General features: G+C 41.6%; 1 protein-coding gene across 4 annotated transcripts in view; it reads right to left on the reverse strand.

Annotated features, from left to right (window-relative positions):
* Positions 1-943: 943 nt before the first annotated feature.
* The window catches only part of braf (B-Raf proto-oncogene, serine/threonine kinase), a 116,726-nt gene continuing 93,991 nt past the window's right edge, over positions 944-23,678 (reverse strand). For all 4 annotated transcript variants that reach the window (XM_073058928.1, XM_073058927.1, XM_073058926.1 and 1 more), the window contains 5 exons: positions 22,661-22,779; positions 15,051-15,182; positions 12,681-12,815; positions 6,016-6,169; positions 944-4,353 (listed from right to left, as the gene is read on the reverse strand). In XM_073058928.1, the coding sequence (XP_072915029.1) occupies positions 4,331-4,353; positions 6,016-6,169; positions 12,681-12,815; positions 15,051-15,182; positions 22,661-22,779 (563 nt within the window). In that variant the 3' untranslated portion in view covers positions 944-4,330. The remainder of the gene's footprint in view (positions 4,354-6,015; positions 6,170-12,680; positions 12,816-15,050; positions 15,183-22,660; positions 22,780-23,678) is intronic.

Raw genomic sequence — 23,678 nt, forward strand, 5'->3', positions numbered from 1 at the left:
CCTACTCCTGCACCTATTTTCTGTTTCTGTGAAATATTGAGAGTATAGAGATTGTATATTTATGATAGAATGAAAGATAACAGATATAGGGAATCTTACTTTTATAGGGATATCGAGGCCCTGGTTAAGGAGGTGCATAACAGGTGTAGGCAGCAAGGAACAAATAAGGCACTTGAGGAGCCCAAGTTCAAGAGAACACTTGAGGAGGAAATCAGGAAGGCTAAAACAAGGCATGAGGTTGCTATAGCAGACAAGGCGAAGGAGAATCCCAAGGACTTCAACAGAATATTAAGAGCAAAAGGATGGCCTTCAGAAATCTGAGTATTGAGTACAGGAGTTGGGATGTTATGCTGAAGTTGTATAAGACAGAGGCCAAATTTGGAATATTGTGTGCAAGTCTGGTCGTCTACCTACAGGAAAGATAGCAATAAGATTGAACTGTACAGGGAAAATTTACAAGGATGTTGTTAGGACTTGAATTCCTGAGTTTTTATCTTATTTATTTAGTGATACAGCATGGAGAAGGCTCTTATTGCAAAAAGGGTTGAATGAGTTAGGACTTTATTCCTTGGACCAGAGGAGACTGAGGGAATTACAGGAGTATAGATATATGCAAGTAGGCTTTTTCCACTGAGGGTGGCTGGGACTAGAACTAGAGGTCATGGGTTAAGGATGAAATGTTTAAGAGAAACTCGGGGAACTTCTTCACTCAGAGGGTGGTGAGAATGTGGAAAGAGCTGCCAGTAGATGTGGATGGAACCAAGTTCAATTTCGGCATTTAAGAGAAATTTGGATAGGTACATGGATGGGAGGGGAGCAGATGGCTATGGTTCAGGTGCAGTCCGATGAATTGAGGCAGAAATCCAGTGATAGTTTGGCATGGACTAAATGTATCCTAAGACCTGTTTCTGTGCTGTGGTGCTCTGACTAAGCAGCCAAGATCTTCATGCAGGTCCTTTATTATAGCATGTTTTCCATATTCACATACATATAACTTTTATAATACAATCTTTTAAATAACTTTACACAAGGTTTTTGAAATCTATCAAAACTTTGTATCCATGCTCTATAGCAAACTGACAATATATTCCACTGTACAAATTTACAAGAAGAAACCAAGGGGAAAGGTTTGAAGTGGGGAGGGAATGCAGTGTGACTGTCTTCGCCACACTTCCAGAGGGAAATACAGATTGACCACTTGAAGCTATGCTTTTTTTTCTAATTTATAAACAAAACGATGAATGGGACAATGATATTTACTATCTAGGACCCTGCTAAACAAATGGGCATTGGCATCAGATCCTTAACAGGATGAGCCAATAACTCCAGTCCAAGGAAGGAACTAAAAGGTCAGGTACAACGACAGGAGACAGTGAGGACTGTGCCAGAGAAAGCCTGCCGGATTGGGGAGGAGTTGTTGGGGGGGGGGGGGGGTGTTAGCAGACCCAGCTAACACAAGTTTTTCAGTTAGCATAAGCATGCTGGACCTACAACCATCCACAGGGGAAACTGTGGATAGAAGTAATTTTAAAAACTTAAAAACAAATAGTATTTTCACAGTACAAACATTCGCCTTTCAATTGATCCCTCACCATCCTTATTGATCCCTTTTTAAAAAAAGATCTGTACCTGTACATAGACCTTTAAAACTCATTACTTGTATACACACACCATACATTACACAAAGTTAAAAGTAGTCACTGAGCAGCTGGGCACATCAAAACTTGGATCAGGTGAGCCTGCTTCAGTGGCCAGCTACTAGGAGTGAATGTATTGCTGACTGTGCTTGCAAACCCATACTCATCTGTACACAAACTCTCATTGAGTGTGCTGTTTGTACCTCCAGATACATCACTCAACATTGGTAATGAGCTAATGGTCCCTGCAAATCCTTCCAAAAGGCTGCCAGAAACCCCACACCCCATCCTGTCAAAAGTCACGTCCTTGATATTTCACCTACATGGATTTACTGCTGGGGGAGGGAGATGGAGTCTAAATCCTCACCATCTGCGACCAGCAGACCATGGAATATTTGCCAACACACCAGGTGTAAGCGGGTAGGTCATTTATACCAGCTGCAAGTCAACAAATGGCCCTTTAAACCGGCTCATGATATACTGGGGTTAGATTTCAAATAACAAACCAGTTGCAAGACAGCCCCAGGAAGAAATTACTACTTGGGAGAATTCTGGACACTTAGGGTTTCAACTTACTAACATAGTGCAACGCCCAGTCTTTCAGCCTAGCCCATCCTTCAATTAGAACCATTCAAGTCACCAGCCCAGAGACCCCATGCTAATTGTAACAGAGCTCGCAAAGTTGCATTGCATCTTATTAACACTAGCCTTGTAACAAGGGGAATGTTTCTTTACAGTTAATTAGAAATAAAACACACCAGTTTTTGTTAAGTAACAGCTTGAATCAGCTATTTTAAGTGTTGTCGGAATGGTTGCAACCCAGGATTGGGGTAGTAAGGTCCATCTCCAATGACACCCCTCAGAACACCCATCCTTGGAACAAAACAAACAAATTTAATGAGCAATTCAACTGCCTCCCTTTGTGCCTGGTGAATGGTTCTGAGATCAGCACCATGGACAGAGTTGGTAGGATTCCAGTGGAAGTAGTGATACTCTGTCTACAAAGGCCAAATAATCAGCACAGCTAACAGGCTGACAAAAAAAGGAGTCAAATACAGAATAAAACTGCTTATATTTAAAACACATTTAAAGGTGGAGGCTGGCAATATAGAGTTGAATGCAAAGCTCCAGGGAAAACAAATAGTTATTAGGTGAATGACCTTTGCCCATTACCTGGTTTGCAGTGTTTCTGAATAATAAAAGATGCAAGGATATAAAAAAAAAAGCTTTAAGACAGCTGGTCCCTGGTCTGAGATACTAAAATTGTCTGGACTCCAAGAATCTCACAGGACCTAGTTTTGAGGTGGTATTCTCGGGGCCCAGTTCAGAGCTCTTCAAATTAACCTGCAGAAGACATCTTGTAAAAACACAAACATTGCATGTGACCTAAATATTCCCACATACTGGTAGTGCCCTTGCCCCACCTGGTAACATTACCTGCACCGTGGTGATGGGTAGGGTCCTCTATTAAATCAGTGGCTCATCAAAGCAATGATTTCAAATGGCGGTCAACAATCCAAAGAAGCAGCTTACTCCCTTCTCCTCAGGATGTCACTCCATGGATGGCTGCCAATACTTGGGACTATGAACAGGCTGCCACCCATCCTGCCCCAGCAACTCTCCGGACTACCCCACTGTGTAGCGATCCCAGCGCCCCACAGGAGTTGCCTCCCAGGGTTGCTTATTTTGATGCACTGATGTTGCTGTTTTATGTATGTAAAGAACAAATGTACCTAGGGTTTGATGTTAACACGTAACACCTCAGCACCCTTGGTGTGCATTTAAAACCAGTTTCACAGTTCAGTCCTGCTCAAGTATTAAACACCCAGAGGGATGGGTAGTAAGACAAGCCACTCTCCCTCACCATGCAATCTAAGCACAGAGAACATTAGAGGGAAGCAAATGCCTTTCTTGAGTAAACAGTGACTTTACGCTGAATTCGCTCACCGATTGGTGCAACCAACCAGCCATCTGCATCACTGGACAACCGCAAAGAACCTACGCAGGGGACAGGTACAAAGACATCCTGAACAGAAGCATCGGTGGGAGAACTGGAGGTGCCACCAATGGAAAGACAGCCGGTTAAACGAACAAATAAATTAAAAAAAATGTATATAAATAAACGCTGGCTCAGTATTAATGTGCATCCCTGCGCCCTGTCCCCCAGTGACAGAGGGACATGGGCCAATTGAATCACCCGGATACAAACCCATTCAATTGTAACAGCCCTCTCTCACTCATAAATAAGGTTATTGCACAACCACGCCTGGGAGCAGAGAGGCAATGAGAGGACGCGGGTGTACAATTGCCCAGAAAAATCATGCTCCACCATTAACATCCTCTGGCCTTTGAGCTCCAGTGATTCTTCCTCACCACTGATGCCTGCTCTCTCACCACAACAGCTGCACCAGCAGTGTCTGAAGAAGCTGCTCTGTTAATCCCCAAGGGAGACAATCAACGCTTTCAGCTCCTATCACTGGTTAAAAGGGAGCTCACTTTCTGAGTGAAGCAATTTCAAAACTACAACTTGGCAGAAACCGACGGCGGGATGCATCTTCAAAATGGTACAATGTGGCTCAGGCAGCTCCCTCAGCAGCTGTAGTTTCAGTTTTGCAGATTAAACCCCAGAACAACCGGAAGGACACACAACGTGATGGCAGACACCTGCTTCGATGGTGGTGGTGATGATCCATCTATTTGAATGCAGTGAACTCTCCTGTAAAAGGCAAAGCAACTGGATTTAAGGCTTAACTGCTTGCAAAGTAACACCAACTGATCAAACTCAACATTATCAGTGGATGTGATGAGCTGCACAGTGTGTGTTCTCTCTAACCCATACTGTGTCTGGCCTGAGACTTTTTTTGCACTATTTAGTTTTTAATTGTAGTAATTCATTATGCCTGTATTGCTGCCAGAAAATGACAAATTTCAGGACTGATATCAGTAATAAACTTGATTGAGACTTCAAGAGCCTTTATTGGGCTAGTACAGTCTAAGCTTTAGATTTTTATTTCAAAAATAATCTTTTTTATAAAGATATACTAAAAATTGAAAAAGAAAGTGCATGGCTTTCTTTATATTCAATGTGTTTTGAGGACTGCAGCATAAAAGCAAGTATCCCGTGAAGAGGCCTTATAAGGCATTTGCCAGACTGCATTTGGAGTATTGTGAGCTGTTTCGGGCCCCTTATCTAAGGAAGGATATGCTGGCGTTGGAGAGGGTCCAGAGGAGGTTCACTACAATGATTCCGTGAATAAAAGGGTTAACTTATGAGGAGTGTTTGATGGCTCTGGGCTTGTAGTTACTGGAGAACTGGGGGCAGCGGGGGGGGGGGGGGGGGGGGGGATTCTCAATGAAACGTAAAGAATATTGAAAGGCCTAGATAGAAAGGATGTGGAGAGGAATTTTCCTATAGTGAGGAAATCTAGGTCCAGAGGGATGTTATAGAATAGAGGAATAGAGAATTCCAGAATAGAGGAATGTCCATTTAGAACAGAGATGAGGAGGATTTTTTTAAAACCAGATGGTAGTGAATCTGTGGAATTCATTGTCACCAACAGCTGTGGAGGCCAAGTTATTGCGCATATTTAAAGCGGAAGTTGATAAGTTCTTGATTAGTCAGGGCGTCAAAGGTTATAGGGAGAAGGCAAGTGAACAGGGTTGAGGGGAAAAATATATCAGCCATGACAGAATGGTAGAGCAGACTCAATGGCTGAATGGCCTAATTCTGCTCTTATGTCTTATGACCTGTACATTTGTAGTGTTAACACATTGCCATTCTTGAGGCCTCTGGGGACGATATAAACTTCAAGTGCTTGAGAGGCCTCTACGCAGAAATAAGCCCCTCTATGTCAAGAGACGGAAGGGTCCTAGGCTGTGGTCCTTTCCCCAAAGCCTTTGTGTTAGCTGCACTGAGCTTCATTGCGTCCCTCAGCATGTATCTGTGCAGTCTGGAATGTGCCAGTCAACAGCATTCCCTCACTGACCTTTCTTTCTAACTGTGGCACTAGGTTCTACATTGTTTTTTCCCTCCACTCCCACTATGTCCTGTTATGATGAAATGATCTGTGTGGCATGCAAAACAAGGCTTTTCAGTTACCTTGGAATTTTTCATTATCTCTGCACATATGACAATAAACTATTAAGTATAAATAGGGCTCACAAGAATGTGCAAATTGCCTCGAGGTTGAAGGATCAAAATGATCTGCAAAGATGACAGAGAATTCCCAGGACACTGAACCCCAGCAAGAGGAAAATGACAGAGGAGGGTAGGGAGCGATATATTCACAACCTATTCATAGATTGACATATGACTAGATTCTTGAGGGCTGACTCTGGAGGAGGAGGAAATGCTCTCTATCCCCTCACAGACACTTACCATATCCTCCGGCCTGGATGGGTGTCTTTGGGGAAGCGCAGGTGTACAGGCTGAAGTCCTCTGTCTGGAAGCCAGCACGGTTGAGCGAAGGCTCTGATGCACTGCGATGAATCTTTGGCAAAGACCTGGCCAGCAGCTCAATAGAAGCAAGAATCTGCAATGCAAAGCAAGTTCTCATTAAGCTGGTTAGCTTCTCATCAGAACTTCCACTCAGTGATTTTCCCCAATATGGAGCTCCCTCCACCTCCTCATTCGGTAGAGGTTTCCAGACAGAGCCAGAATCAATGGTTGGCCATATTCAGGCTTGGGGCCAGAAGAATGAAACTATTTATACTGACTATGACACAGGTGATACATAGTCCAAGCCTGCAGTACCTACCTTGCCAGCCAGCAGTTTTCTGTTGATAGCCCTCAAAGAGCATATCAAATCAAATGGGAGATGTAATTGTTCTCATCATCTACAAGTTATATCCATTGTATACACAAACAGGTCTTCAACACGATGGCAGCATTTGTAGAATTTGGTTCCTCACCCCATGCATACTGCTGCTTGTCCACACTGGTACTGGATCTTGGACGACTTCAGAAGCTCATCTCCAGATTGTTAATGGGAGATGATACAAGTAAGACCATAGAGCACAGAAACAGGCCTTTGGTCCATCTAGTCTGTGCTGAACTATTATGCTGCCTAGTCTATTCAACCTGCACTTGAACCATAGCCCTCCATACCCCTCCAAACTTCTCTAAAATGTTGAAATCAAACCCTCATCTACCAATTCCACTGGCAGCTCGTTCCACATTCTCACCACCTTCTGAATGAAGTCGTTCCCTCTCATGTTCCCTTTTAACATTTTACCTTTCACCCTTAACCCATAAATTCTACTTCTGATCTCACCTAATTTCAGTGGAAAAAGCCTGGTTGCATCGACTCCATCTATATACCCCTCATCATTTTGGATACTGCTATCAAATCACCCTCATCCTCCTACACCCCAGAAAATAAAGATCTAACCTATTCAACCTTTCCCCATAACTCAGGTCCTCAAGTCCGGGCAACATCTTTATAGATTTTCTCTGCACACTTTCAACCTTATTGATACCTTTCCTGTAGGTAGGAGACCAGAACTGCACAGTAAAACTCCAAATTCAACATGACATCCCAACTCCTGTACTTAATACTTTGAACTATGAAGGTCAGTATGCTAAAAGCTTTTTTTTAATGAGACGCCACTTTCAAGGAATTGTAGATCTCTATCCCCAGATCTTTCGGTTCTACTGATCTCCTCACCATGTTAAGTGTACCGTGGTTTGTTCTCCCAAAGTGCAAAACCTCACACTTGTATGTATGAAACTCCATTTGCCATATTTTGGACCATTTTTCCAGCTAGTCTAGATCTTGCTACAAACTTAAATAGTCTTCCTCACTGTTCATTACAACCCCAATCTTGACGTGATCCTCAAATCTGCTGTCCAGTTTACCACATTATCATCCATTTCTTTAATATAGATGACAAACAAAAACAGATCCAGTAGTGATTCAAGTGGAACATTACTAGTCACAGGCCTCCAGTCAGACAGTCAACTATCTACTACTGCTCTCTACTTTCTTCCACGAAGCGCATTTCTAATCCAATTTACAACCTCAACCTGAATGCCAAGCAGCTTAACCTTCTTAACCAACCTCCCATACGGGATCTTGTCAGAAAGGCCTTGCTAAACTCATTTAGACAACATCCACTCCTTTTCTTCCATTAGCTTTTCCGGCAACTTTCTCAAAAATCACTGTTAGATTGGTTAGACATGACCATAAAGCCATGCTGACTATCCCTAATCAGTCCCAGTCTATCCAATACTTAGATACCTGTCCCTTAGGATGTCTTCCAATAACTTGCTCACAACTGTTGTCAGGGTCACTGAGCTATAATTTCATGGCTTATTCGTAGAGCCTTTCTTAAACAACAGAATAACATCAGCTGTCTTCCAATCCTCCGTCACCATACCCATGGCTAATGATGGTTAATTTCTGCTCTACCCCCACAAGATCCGAGAAAAAACATTATCAGATCCTAGGGATTAATCCACCCCAATTCTTCCTCAAGACAGCAAACACCTCCTCTGTAAGGTGTATACAGTCCATGACCTCAGTGCTACATTGACTCACTTCTATAGTCTGTGCCCATCTCCCAAGCAAATACAGATGCAAAGTATTCATTTAAGATCTGCCTTATTTCTTCCGGCTCTGTGTATAGATGATCACTCTGATCTTAAAGAGGATTAATTTGGAGCCTTGCTATCCTTTTGCTCTTAATATATTTGTAGAAGCCCTTGGGAATTTTCTTCACCTAGTCTGCGAGAACAACCTCAAGTCTTTTAACCCTCCTGATTTCCTTAAGTTTTCTCTTGCATTTTTTATACTCATTCGTTCCTTGCTGCCTGTACCTGCTATGTGCTTCCTTACCAAGGCCTCCATATCCTTGCAAAAACAAGGTTTCCTATACCTGTTAACCTTGTCTTTTATTCAGACAGGAACATACAAGCTTTGTACTCTCAATATTTCACATTTGAAGGCATCCCACTTACCAAGCATACCTTTGCTAGAAATAACCTGTCCTAATTTATACTTGCCAGATCCTTTCTGATACCATCAAAATTAGTCTTTCTCCAATTTAGAATCCCAACCCGACAACCAGACCTACCCTTTTCCATAATTATCTTGAAACTAATAGAATTATGATCACTAGATACAAAGTATTCCTTGCACAAACTTCCGTCAACTACCCTGCCTCATTCCCTAATGGGAGTTCTAGTATTGCACTCCCTCTAGTTGGGACCTCTATATATTGATTAAGAAAACCTTCCTGAGAATATTTGACAACTCATTCCCATCCAACCCTAATAGAGTATGGGAATCCCAGTCAATATGTGGAAATTAAAATCACTTAATATTACAACCTTACGTTTCTTGCCTCTGTCTGCGATCTCTTTACAAGTTTGTTCCTCTAAATCCTGCTAACTAGTGGGTCTATAATATGATCCCATTGACATGATCATTCCTTTTTAATTCCTCCTACATCCAGATGGCCTCAGTGGATGAGCTCTCCAATCTGTACTGTCTCAGCACTGCCGTGACAATTTTCCTGACTAGCAATGCCACCCCTCCCTCTTTAATACCTTCCCTTCCACCATGTCTTAAACCACGGAACTCCCAAACATTGAACATTCTGCCCCTCCTGCAACCAAATCTCACTAATGGCTACAATATCATAATTCCATGTGCTGATCCATGCTCCAAGGTCTAAGCTCATCAGCCTTTCCTGCAATACTCCTTACATTGAAATAGATGCAACTTAGAACAATATTCCCACCACGTTCAACCTTTCGATTCTTGACTTTTCATGCAGGCTTAACATCTTTTCCCACAACAATGCCGCTATCTGTTTTGGCACTCTGGTTCCCATCTCCCTGCAACTTCATACCAGTCGTAGAATGAAGCCCCACAGTGGAGATAGCTCACCACATTTGCTACATAGAAACCAATGTTCAATAGGCATTGTGCGTGACTTGTAGTCTTTCTGCAGCACGAAATTAAACACAATGGTGGGATTATCTGGTGTGCAATCCTGGCAATGTGGGGTAGAGCAGGTCAATGCCAGGGTCAGTCAGTTTGCTAAAGCTGCCTTGCATTTACCCATCACTGAGACAAGCATATCAGGAACACAGTGCAGCAGCAGATAACGCTATATTTATGACAACATTACTCACACTTTGTTAACCAAGGCAAACTAACGCACAGATGAATGGCCTTTGACTGTTTCATGGAGTCTGTACCTTCTCTTACATTGTTCTTCATGAAGTTAAAACACTTCCTGTGTTTCGCCACCCTGCTTGCTAGCTTCATAAATGCAATGGTGATAAAATCCCTTGCTTCACTCCAATATCCACTTGGCCAATTTACATCCTTTGTCGTTAAACACCAGTACCTTATAAGAACAAAACCAAGCTGGGGCACCAGGCATCAGACTTGCCAAAGTACGTGCTGCCCAGTCAATTTGTTAAAGTACTGCTCATTAAACATTGGGAGAACTGTGTGACAGACCAGACAGGCAACCATCTGGCACAGATATCCTTACAGAATGCAAATAAACCCTTCTACCACAATCACTTGCTTCAACCCTCTCCCACTGGCAGGGCCCATCCACCTGGAGATATCATGGGGCACCAGCTGAGAGAGATCGTCTCAGGCATCCCCAATATTGTCTTCAAAGTTTCTGAAGTTATGTCGGACCAGGTCAAACACAGGGAAGTATCCTGCTGTCACAACCTGCTACTACCACAGCTAATGAATCAGAACAGCGTACTGATTCTTTAAGAGACACGATAGGTAACACAGAGACAGTATGGACTGGGAGATTTCATTGTGAACTCCCAACACTGACATCACCTCATTCATTCAGTTTTATATAACACCAACAGTACTGGACACAACAAAAACTCAAATTCCCCAAAACATTCTGGTTGTAGTGCTGAAGACGTGTTCCAGATTAGCCACACTACCTGCCTGTCTGTCACTAGCTAATCTGGCACCTGCTCGACTGAAATGAAAAACTGCCAGGTCTTTTCCTGACTGCAGAAAGCACACCAAATTAGTCCCCCCATAAGTTGACTCCCAAACATGGGAGTATTTAGGGATGACAGCACTGAGAATGCTAACAGGCAACACTCCAATAAATTGTAATCTGTTGATTGGGCTTGGGTTTTGGCATAAAACACAGAACATTACAGCACAGTACAGGCCCTGTACTCATCAGGAGTTCAGGAGAGTGAAAGGTTTTGAGAGGTTAAAATATAAAACATTTATTAATCCCAAAGTGCTTGAGGATTGACCAGGTTTCTGCACCACAGGGTCATGCCATGAGATGAGACCATAACAACACAGTACAGGTAGGCCCTTTAGCCAAAACTGTTGAACCTTTTAAATTACCCCAAGATCATACTACCCTTCCCTCTTACATATCCTGCCATTTTTCTATCCATGCCCATCTAAGGGTTCTTTAATGTCCCAATATATCTGCACCATTCATGCCTATCTTAGAGATTTTAAATAGCCCTACCCTAGGCAGTGTGTAAAGAACTAACCTCTGACTTCCCCTCTATGCTTTCCTCCAATTACGCCCCTTTCTATTAGCCATTTCTACCCTGAGAAAAAGTCGCTAGCTGTCCACTCAATCTAAGCTCCTTATCACCTTGCACAGCTCTATCAAGTCACCTCTCATCCTTCTTCGCTCCAAAAGAAAAGCCCTGGCTCGCTCAACATATCCTGTAGTCCAGTCAGCAGCCTGGTAAATCTACTCTGCACCCTCTCTGAAGCTTCCACGTACTTCCTATAATGAGGCAACCAGAACTGAACACAGTATTCCAAGTATGGTCCAACCAGGGTTTTATAGGGCTGCAACATTACCTCGGCTCCCCACGTGAGTACAGTGACAGAATCCAGAGGTGGAATGAATGCAATAGAACACTGGCCCAGACAACTAAAGCTCTAACAATGTGTAAACAGCTAAGTTCTATCCAGGATGAAGCAGCCCACTTGATCAGTCTCCATCAGTAAATCTTCAGGGCTTCCCACCATTAGTGCACTACCTCCAGGAATCATTGCAGCATCATACCAATGCTGTCAGCAGCTCCAAGACCTGCTTAGAGAAAGCAGTTAAGCTAGTATACACTAGCAAGTTTCTACAGATGTATGGTGGAGAGCATTCTGAGTGAAAGATGAAACATGAGGGCAAACTAGCCAATAATATCAAGCAGGATGCTACAAGATTTTTCACTTAGATAAAGAGTAAAGGGTAGGTGAGAGTTGATACACCAGCCGGACTGGAATATCACCATTCCTTCACTGTCACTGAGCCAAACTCTTAGAACAGTCTCCCTCTCTCTCTCTCTCTCTCTCTCACACACACACAGCATTGTGGGTGTACCCACACCTCAAGGACTGCAGTAGTTCAAGGTGGCAGCTCACTGCCACCTTCTCAAGGACAACTAGGTGATGAGCAATTAAATGCTGGCTCAGACTGTGAAGCCCACATCCCTTGAATGAATAAAAAAAACATACATTTAGATCTAAAATCATTCATTCAAATTACAAAAAGCAACAGATCATACTGAGGTAACACTCAGGTAACAGCTTTCCAGACACAAGACACCCATCTACCATCATCCTCAACTTCCTGCCACTGAGGTAACTGGATCCCATCTGTCCTCTACTTATGATCACGAGTTTTTAAATTTTTCTGATTAACCTCGCAAGTATAAATTTACCAGAAATCCACAACACCCTATCCTAATTAACCAATCCTGCTTCAACCTCAAAGAATTCGATCCTTGGTTACAGACTGTTGTTCCTTAAATCGATGCCTGAATAGCCCTAACTTTTCAGGCTTTGTTTATTTACAGTAACTGAATCTTTTCAGGATTCATTTAACCTTTCTATAAAAGAGGCACGCCAAGCTGCTTGCAAGATTTCAAATGTGGCAAGCTAATGCTTTACACACATAGAACATGCCATTGTGTTGTACAATCTTGGAGATCAGTGCTCACTTCTTCAGCCGTTCTTGTGAGCAAACTGTCGCTGAATTGGGTTTTGACGACCCGAATATGACACTCACCTGAGGGAAGAGGGGCCTCTCATCCCTCTTCTTTTTCAGACAATCTGCCATTAACCGCTTCATTGCCTTTGGGCAGTTATTGCGCACCTTGCTGAGGTCAGGGGTGAGGTAACCTCTGCCAACCATGAAGATTATCTAAAAGACAAATCAGAAAGGTCAAGCATTACAAGCCACCAACTAGAAAATCTGAAAGATGAAGGGTTAAATCTGACGCAGTAGCAGGACTACACAGCCCTCCGAACTCTGGCTCAACACAGAAACTTGCCACAAAGCATATTCCAGCTCCCTGATGTTTTACCTTGGACCAAATGGCAGAGGTAGGCTACGTCACTCATGAATGGAGAGGTAGTACAAAATGTTCAAAAAATTAAACTCTGACATGCTGTGTATCCACACATTTTTGACTTGGGACTAACTACCTAACATTTAAATGTAACTCATCATTCCATCCTTTACCACTCCTGTGACATTGACTGAAGATTTGAAGCATCACTTCCCTGAGGTTAGGAAGAATGGTGCAGAAAGACACTGAGCCTGCGAGCAGGATGCCAGTCTTGTCTCCTTTCTGGTTTATCTCAGTGGCAGCGAGGAGTCCCCAAGGGAAACAAAATGCTGCAGTGTTCCAGTGATAATTAAGTAAATTCTGCACTAAAAAGTTTGGAATCAACTCAGCAACATGTGATTTTTGTATCAATGATAACCTTATTGGATGGCTAGACATAGAATAAATCTGCCTGACTCTTGACTATCCACTGTTCACTGCTAGTGCTATTTGTATTAGGATTCTCTCTTATCACAACAGTATGCACACACAATATGGATGAGTTCAGAAAGGTGCAGTACTGGATAGCCATGGAGAAAAGGTTGCAAAGCTGAACTACAGATTATGCTAAGAAAAACTGATTATTACAGATGCTCAGTGGAGAGCTTTTTGACAAGTTGCGTTACCACCTGGTATGGAGGTGTCAATGCACAGGTTCGAAAGAGGGTTGTGGGCTCAGGCAGCTCTATCATGGGCACAGCCCTTCCCATCATCATCCAGGACAAATTCAAAAGGCACAGCCCCAAGAAGATTGCATCCATCTTCAAGAATCCAACTTCCTCTTTCCCCAACCACCCACCTTGCCCCTCACCTATCATTTGCCAGCCTATACTACTTAACCCCCTCCCCATCTCCTCATTCTGGCTTCTTCCCCCTCCCTTTCCAGTCCTGAAGGGGTATGGCCCAAAACATCAACTATTTATTGCTCTACATGGATGCTGCCTGACTTGCTAAGTTTCTCCAGCATTTTGTGGATTTCCAACATCTGAAGGATTTCTTGTGTTTATGTTTCTGATCATAAGCCTGAATCTGAATAGATGCAAGACATAACACACTGATGCAGTGAGGAACACTCTGGAGTCTGAGCAGGAAGCACAGCACTGCAACAGAGCTGACTCCATTCTGTTCCAAAACAGGACCACCCAGGACATTACTACCACCAGAGAGGAGGTACAGGAACCCGAAGACACACACCTAATGTTTTAGAAACAGCCTCTACCCCTCCAACGTCAGATTTCCAAATGGACACTATCTCACTATATTTTCTCACTTTTTGCACTACTTGGTTAATTTTCTAATCTATTACTAATTACAATTTATAGTATATCTTTATGCATTTTAAAGAATAACCACAAAGTAAAACTGGAACATAAGTCTTGGAGACGGTCTAAAATTACAGGCTGACCTTTCCAGGAGAGTTAAGAAACATGTTTATTTTCATAGATACAAGTTGGGAACACTTCAGCAGCCAGCAATGTTGGATCAGTCAGCAGTCTCAGGACAGAAATGAGGAAACTTAAATGTTCAGGATTATGGATGGTTACAAGCAGCCATGAATTTACTGTAAAGTGAACAGACATGAGGGTATAAATGACCTACAGATGTAGCAGTTGGATCTTTGCTCGATGTCTCCTGCCAACTTTAAATCCATCTGCATATTTTGCTTTCTATTCTGAGAGGTTCAGCTTTAGCTACTATTTCTCTACAAGGGTTTTTGTCAGATCTATTGCAGAATTCCATGTAAATTATTTCCTTAGACATTTCCCGATCAATAATTTAGTCAACTTTTCAAAATTTTCAAATGATTTACACAGTCCCACTGAACTGTTCCCACCATGTCATATTAATGCTTCCACTATGTTGTACTGGCTAGCATTTACAAGGAAAGCACAGCATGGTTAAAATGCAATTTATAGGATAGCTTTGTTGAATCCATGCCTTGGGAGTGTCTGAGGCCTTCACTGGGTAATGGCCTCTAATATTTTCACAATGATGAGCACCTAAGTAAAACCAACCAAAATAATAGACTTTTGTAGCAGTTTACTCACCTGATCACGGTTATTAATGTTTGAATACGGTAACTGTCCACTCATTAACTCATATAGAACCACCCCAAAGGCATAGACATCAGACTGGAAACTGTAGGGGTTCTTATCTTGCATTCGGATCACCTCAGGGGCCTAAGAGAAAGCAAAGGTTTGGTCAGTGACATAATATTTCAAATTTACTGGTGAAAACTGGAGGACTGTAGGATGAGGGTGGTCAGTGTGAGATACTAAGCCCATAAAAAGCTTGTCTCCTGGAACATAAAGACATCTGTCCGAAGTGAAAATGATGAGCTGCGTGTTGTAGCATCAAGATGTACTCCACTAGGTGTTAGTACTTGCTGGAACTGGTAGATATCAAAATAACATTAGACAGAACAAGACCATGAAACCAAACTATAAAAGGTGCTGAAAGTTGGGCTGTAATGTCTAAACTCACTGTGAATACTGCAGCAAGGGAAATGGATTCATCCTGCACAAACTGTCAGATTTATCCCTTTCTATGAAGGGGCATTGGAAATATTCATTCCATCTGTGCCTTATTATACATTGTTAAAATTGGTAACATCCACTTGAAGTTCAGCATGTCAAAGTAAACCTTCAATTGAACCATTAATTTAAACTGAGACAACTAATATCCATGTGGCACTGCTGTGGATTGTCAGTTCTGCAGCCTCACAGCCCGAGAATAGGTTTGATTTTGACCTTGTTGGGAATGCAAAAGGAAAAGCGCAATTGGTTTCCTGTTATAGGTACTCTGTGACGAGTAATATACTGAAGAAAAGTTACTGACCTTATACAGTAGAGATCAGAGGGGGCGCAGTGAGAGGAAACTTAAGCAGTTGTTTCTCCTTCCATATATGCTGTCTGATCTGCTGAGTACCTCTGCCATTTACTATATTAGAATGTAGAACATTACAGCACAGTACAGGCCCTTTGGCACATGAAGTTGTGGCGACCTTTTAACCTATTCCAAGATCAATCTGACCCTTTCCTCCTATATAGCCTTGCATTTTTCTAACATCCATGTGCCTATATAAATGTGGTGATCCTACCATCACCCTTGGTAGCGCATTTCACAATGTGTAAAAAAACTACTTCTGGTGTTTCGATTTTTTTTTGTGTGCCATACTCTGCCAGAGCCTTGGCAACCACTTTTTTTTCCCAAGTGGTTGTCTTGGAGGAAAAATTCTGTCAGTGGTCCTCCACATCCTTCTCACAGCGCAGTGTTATTTTTTTACGAGGCTGAGTTGCAAGCTCGACACTCAACCTGGCATGGATGGGAGCGGAGCAACTGGATTCGAACTTGGGAACCTTCGCTCCGGAGTCTGGTGCTGATGTCATGTTTCCATATACTTTCCTCCAAACACCTTAAAGTTATGTCCTGTTGTATTTGCCATTTTTGCCTTAGAAAAGATGTTGGCTGCCAACCCAATCTATGCCTCTTATCTTGTACACCTCTATCAAGTCACCTCTCATCCTCCTTTGCTCCAAAGAGAAAAGTCCTATCTCAGCTAACCTTTCCGCATAAGGCACACTCTCTAATCAAGGCAGCATCCTGGTGAATCTCTTCTGCACCTTCTCTAAAGCTTCCACATCTTTCCTACAATGAGTGGACCAGAACCAAACACACAAGTACGGTCTAACCAGAGTTTTATAGAGGTGCAACATTATCTCACGACTCTTGAACTTAATTCCCCAAGTAATGAAAGCCAACACACCATATGTTTTTTTTTAAAAAAAACAATCCTATCAACTTGCACTACAACTTAATACTTTTCCTGTCTCTGGTGTCTACCACCCACCCCCACCCCAAGATATTTACTCCAACCTTGTAGACAATTTAGTCTGAAGAATGAGATGATGAAGATCATTACAGGACAGGCTCTGCCTCACCAGGGAATGAAAAAATGTATGGGGTTCCAGATCATTATCACAATGGTAATGCTTCTCGATTCTGTGCTCTGGATTTAACTGCTTGCCCTGGAAATTTAGAGTCTTAGCATAGGAGAACCATGCACGTGGAAATCACCTTAAATCTAGTCCAATCCTTTCATTCTTTGAAGGTCAGTAGCTTAAGAGGCACCAGCATTCTGATACCTCATTGAAGATTAATTGTGGAGGAATCAGGTACTGTTCATTAAACTGAACTTTATAGATGGAATTGTTACATCATAATTGCCTAATTATTTATGCCTTTCCTCAGCTAGGATGGAATGAAGAACAAGCCTGGCCAATCTGATCAGCACTGGCCAATGTTACAAGAGTACTTAAATTATCATTTAAAATTTTGTAATCAATGTTCCCAAATCAGATTACCTGTTAAAATGTCTACACTGCTCAAACACTGGTATAAACCTCAGCTTAATTAGAAAATTCTTTCAGGATGCGGAAGAAAATTTAAACACAAAAAGACTCCTGACATGAATCAGCTGTTCACTTCCAAACTTTAAAAAAATAGAAAAGCAATGGGGGCAAACATATCCTGATTACTGCTTTGGTGAGATAAAGCAAAATGATTTCCTCTACTACTTCTCATGAAACCATCCTGAAAATGTGGATTTACTTCAGAACAGCAACCAGAGAAATTCTCATGCTCTGCATAAAATGCAGAAGGTCTAGACTCATGATTATAGGCACTCTACTCCTGCTCATACTACGTTCCAAGGTAGACAGACCATTGCTAAGACAGTCCCAAGGGCAAACAAGTTCCAGCCATGGCCTTGTGTCCCAATCAGATCACATGCTAGGCCACAATGGGTCAACAACAACCCAATTCTACTTGAAAAGCTCTGGGTGTAGACCGAGGAGCTTTCAGAACTGTTTGCCTATCTCAGGCATTTTCACTGTCCATAGTTTGAACTGCAAAGGGACAGCCTTTCTCACTTTTCCAAGCACCCACGTTGAACCTTGAATTGTGAAGAGTTTCAAACAACCAGCAGAGATTCATTTTCATGTAGGATTGGAAGTGGAAGATTTTAATTTGCCAACGATTCTGTAAAAGAAATCCTGACAATACTAAGAGCTTGACGGATAAAACACAAGCACAAAAGAAATAGGAGTAGGAGTTGGCTACAGGTCATCTTGAGCCTGTCCCCTGCTCTACGTTTTTCTGATCATATCTTGACTCTATTTCTCTTTCCTATTCTTACCACCTTTGATATCCCTCCCAATAAGCCAGAAAACCTGCTCACTTCAACCTTGAGTACGGTCAATGTATATCTTATTACATATATTTGCTGTTTGTGTTCGTGTATCAGTAACCACTCGGTTCAGAGCTGAATGCTGTCAATCTTTTGTAGTCTTGTCTTATTTTCTTAGATATGGCCAGTTCTCTGTTATTTTTAGGGATTGTGTATTGTTTTGGAACTGATTTTACACTACAGAGACCAAACATTATTTAAAGTGCATGCCTTTACACAAAAGATATTATCTGGAACCTTGGGTTACAACATTTGGATTTGAATAAACTTACAAGAAAACGTCTAATGGCCCATCAAGCACACGCATACCACATAGTTGACCAAAGCATAATAGGTTTCAAGCTAAAGTTGCTTATGTTTCAAGCAGTTTAAGTTACAATGAATAGTGGCAATTATTTTTCTCCCATTCTTTATCAATTCCCTAAAGTAACAAAGGATCCTGAAAAAAGGAAATGATCATGTAATTTACTGACTTTTGTTAATCAACGCATGCACTCTTTGTTCTTCCTCATTTTAGTAAATTAATATACTCATCTGAATTAAAGCAAGAAGAAATCAGGAGCAGAATTCCACAAAGGTCATCTGCAATGCTGAACAATACCATAAATGATAGTGATCTCTAATACCAGTTTCAAAACTCCTTGTAAAAAAAAGTTTTGAAATCCACCCATTTCAAAGTTCAAAATTTAAAGTAAATTTATTATCAAAGATATATACATCACCATATACAACCCTGAGGTTCACTTTCTTGCGTGTGTATTCAATAAATCTAATTACTATAATAGAATCAATGAAAGACTGCACCAACTGGCATACAATGAGTGTGCAAATGACAACAAACTGATCAAATACAAAAAGAAATCATAATAAATAAGCAATAATTATGAAGAACATGAGATAAGAGTTCTTGAAAGTGAATCCACAGATAGTGGGAACATTTCAATAATCAGAGCCTTGGTCTTGCTGACATTGACTAAGAGATTGTTGTGGCACCACTCACCCAGATTTTCAATCTCCCTCCTACATGCTGATTTGTCACCATCTTTGATTCGGCCTGTGACAGTGGTGTCGTCAGCAAACTTGAATATGGCATTGGAGCTGTGCTTAGCTGCACAGTTATAAGTGTAAAGCAAGTAGAGCAGGGGCTAAGCACATAGCCTTGCAGTGCACGTGTGCTGATGAAGATTGTGGAGGAAATGTTGCTGCCAATCCAAACTGTCTGGGGTCTGCAAGAGAGGAAATCGAGGATCAAATTGCACAATGAGGAATTGAGGCCAAGGTCTTGAACATTATTGATTAGTTTTGAGGGGGTGATAGTATTGAATTCCAAGCTGTAGTTGATAAAGGGTATCCTGATGTATGCATCTTTGCTGTCCAGATGTTCCAGGGTTGAGCGAAGAGCCAATGTAATGGCACCTACTGTGGACCTGTTGTGCCAGTAGACAAATTGGAACGGATCCAAGTCACTTCTCAAGCAGGTGTTGATACAGTGGTGCTAGAAAGTTTGTGAACCCTGTTGAATTTTCTCTATTTCTGCATAAATATGTCCTAAAATGTCATCAGATCTTCATGCAAGTCCTAAAACTAGATTGAGAGCTGAATTAAATAAGTAACACAAAAAATATTATACTTGTTCATTTATTTATTGAGAAAAATTATTCAATATTACATGTACTTGATGGAAAAAGTATGTGAACCTCTGGGGTAACATCTTCTACAAAGACTACTTGGAGTCGGGTGCTCCAATCAATGAGTTGAGACTGGAGTTGTGGGTTGCCCTGCCCTAGAGAAAAGACACACCAGATCAGTTTACTGACAGAGCCTGCTCTTCTCAGGAAAGATCTGTTTATGTGTGCCATACCTCAATCAAAACAACTTTCAGAGGACCTTAGAAGGATTGTAGAGTTGCATCCAGCTGCAAAAGGTGACAAAAGCATTTATAAAGACCTGAGTGTTCATCAGTCCACAGTAAGAGGAATTGTCTACAAATGGAGGAATTTCAGTTCTGCTGCTACTCTCCCTAGGAGTAGGTGTCCTGCAAATATCACACCAAGAACACAATGTGCAATGCTGAAGGAGGTGAAAGGGAACCCAAGGGTAACAGCAAAAGATCTGCAGAAATCTCTAGGACTTGAAGTTTCTGTTCATGTGTCTACTATAAGAAAAACACTGAATGAGAATGGTGTTCATGGAAGGACATCAGGAAGAAACCACTGCTCTCCATAAAAAACATTGATGCACATCTCAAGGATTCAAGTTTGCAAAAGATCACTTGGATGTTCTGCAATGCTTCTGGACAATGTCCTGTGGACAGATGAGACAAAAGTTGAACTTATTGGCAGAAATGCTCATTGCTATGTTTGTAGGAAAAGGGCACTGCACACCAACAGCAAAACCTCATCTCAACTGTGAAGCACAGTGGAAGGAACATCATAGTTTGTGGCTGCTTTGCTGCCTCAGGGACTGGACAGCTTGCAATTGCTGAAGGAACAATGAATTCAAAATTGTATCAAGACATTTTACAGAAGAATGTAGGGTAGCAGTCTGTCACCTGAAGCTTAATAGAAGTTGGATAATGCAACGAGACAATGATCTGAAAGACAAGAGTAATCAACAACAGAACTGTTTTAAAAAAGATTATGTTTTGTAAAGGCCAAGTCAAAGTTCTGACCTTAATCCTATTGAAATGTTGTAGAAGGACATGAAGCAAGCAGTTCATGCAAGGAAGTCACCGAACATCTCAAAGTTGAAGCAGTTTTCTAAGGAGGAATAGCCTAACATTCCTCCAAGCCAATGTGCACGACTGATTAACAGTCACCGGAAATATTTGGTTGAAGTTATTGCTCTACCCGGGAGGGCGGTCACACCAGTTACCGAAAGTAAAGGTTCATGTCCTTTTTCCAACAAATACATATAATATTGGATCATTTTTCACAGTAAATAAATGTACAAGTATAATGTTTTTGTGTTATTTATTTAATTGGGTTCTCTTTACATCGTTTTAGGACGAGTGAAGATCTGATTCTACAGGGCTCACTAACTTTCTAACGTCACTGTATGTTTCATCACCAACCTTTCAAAACACTTCATCACTATGGATGTAAGTGCGACTGGACAACAGTCATTGAGACTGGTTACCACATCCTTCATAGGCATCAGTACATTTGAAGCCTGCTTTAAATCAGGTGGGTACCTCAGACTGCCAAAGTGAGAGGTTAGAGATCTCAGTGAACGCTCTAGTCAACTGATCAGCACAAGCCTTTTGTACTTGACCAATACCCCATCTGGGCTAGGTGCTTTCCATGGAATCACCCTCCAGAAGGATGTTCTCACGTAGGGCTCGAAGACTGAAGTCACAGGGTCATCGGGGGCTGTGGGAGTTAGTGAAACTTATTCCACGTTTTGACGGTCAAAGTAAGCATTGAAGGCATTGAGCTCATCTGGAAGTAAAGCATTGTTGTCGCCTATGTTGCTCAATTTTACTTTTATAAGAGATGACATCATTCAAGCCCTGCCACAAATGACGATCATCCTTCATTGATTCAGGTTTAGTCGGGAATTGCCACTTCACCCATGAAATGGCTTTATGGATATCATACCTAGATCTCCTAACTTTGTTGGTCACCAGACTTGAATGCCTCTGATCTGGCCCTCAGCCAATTGCGAATCTCATGGTTCTCATGGGCTTCTGGTTGGGGAAGACATCCAATGAAACTCACATCTCCACCTTCAGCCTTCTCCAAATCAGCAGTTTGGTCCATCCTGTGCATCAAATAGTCTTCAGGTCTGATCGTCGAATCTGGCATGCTGAGAGTAAGCCATGTCTCAGTAAGACACAGAAAGTAAAAATTTATCATTTCTCTCCAATGTCTTGTTCTTCAGCAATTATATATTTGCGAATGATGCTGGGTATAGGAGCCTCATTCCTCTGCATTTCAGCCTGGATTGGAGTCGCTACACCTCCGGCCATGGCAATGAACTTTTGTCCGCTTAAATCCATATCTGCTTGCTTAAGAGTTACGACTAAGCCCTTCTGAAGATCGTGAAATCCATAGTTCATTAAGTCAATTTAAAAGTACATTACTTAAAGGGAAATTACATGCTGCAGATTGCTGTGAGAGTAATTCAAAAGAGGTATATTTATAAGTATCGTATGTAGAATATAAACTGCTATTCTGCTCTTGTTCTATATATTCACCTGTAATACCCTTGTTTAGAAGTAAATACCTCCTTACAAACTTTCATGTTCGTATCATTTATAAATTTGGCTATTACGCATCTGTCTCTTGAACCAAGTCGTAAACAAAATCTAATTAAAACTAGATTTGACTGAACTGGAAACTTAAATATATATTGTGATTCTCTTTTTCCACACTCGCAGTAAGCTTCAGATGCAAGTTAATCACTCACCATCCAAAGGACAGAACCAGACAGCTGCTCAAATTGATGTGAACCACTCCAACGGGATTTCACTGTTGCTAGTCCAAAGTCCCCAATCTTGACTGTTAGATCTTCATGTAGAAAAATATCTATGAACTGAAGTTAAGGAACTCAGATACGTCTACTAGAAATGATACAAGTCTCCATCCCTGAAAATCCACAGATCAACTACATACAAAAAGGACAGAAGATGTGTTTCTATCTATTCTAGAAGAGGATTAAGCAATCCACGCTTCTCTCGATACAGGCAGTCCCCGGGTTATGTACGAGTTCCGTTCCTGAGTCCGTCTTTAAGTCAGATTTGTACGTAAGTCAGAACAGGTACATCCGGTATTATTTAGCGTCAGTTAGTCAAACATTTGTTTTTGTATATAGTATATATTTTACCTTTCTATGCATATAAAACACTTAAGAAATGTATGATTTTCAGTAATTAAATCAGTGTGTTGCTTAGTAATAACTGTAGCTTTCATTGGGGCAGGGCCTTTCACATGCTCCATTATTCTCACTTTATTCTTTAAAATTGTTCCAATCGTTAACCAACTGTAGCTTAACGCTTTTCCAATGACCAATGGCGTTTCACCTCTTTCCGATCGCTTTATTATTTCCACTTTATTTTCAATCGTAATAGTTTTCCATCAATGGAACAGAAACACTGCGGATTCAGCAGCAGCCGCAGGTGGTAGGTCCTGAGCTCCCCCAGGACCTAAAGTCCACCCGCACTGAGACAGATTAAATGGGACAAGTGGGAGTGGTACTGACTGGAAAAGGGGGGTTGGTGAGGGTGACACTTGCTAAGAAAAGTCTAAGCCAAATACAAAGTTACACACTCAACACAGTGTTAACGGAACGACTTAAAATGGTGGATGGTGTTCTCCTTCCCCTGTTCTTAAGTACGAGTTGTTTGTAAGTTGGACATTCGTAACTCGGGAACTGCCTGTAATTAAAAGACTAAATAAACGCAGGGAGCTTAAGATAGCATTTTGAA

Source organism: Hemitrygon akajei, chromosome 10, assembly GCF_048418815.1.
Source record: "Hemitrygon akajei chromosome 10, sHemAka1.3, whole genome shotgun sequence".
Taxonomy (NCBI): domain Eukaryota; kingdom Metazoa; phylum Chordata; class Chondrichthyes; order Myliobatiformes; family Dasyatidae; genus Hemitrygon; species Hemitrygon akajei.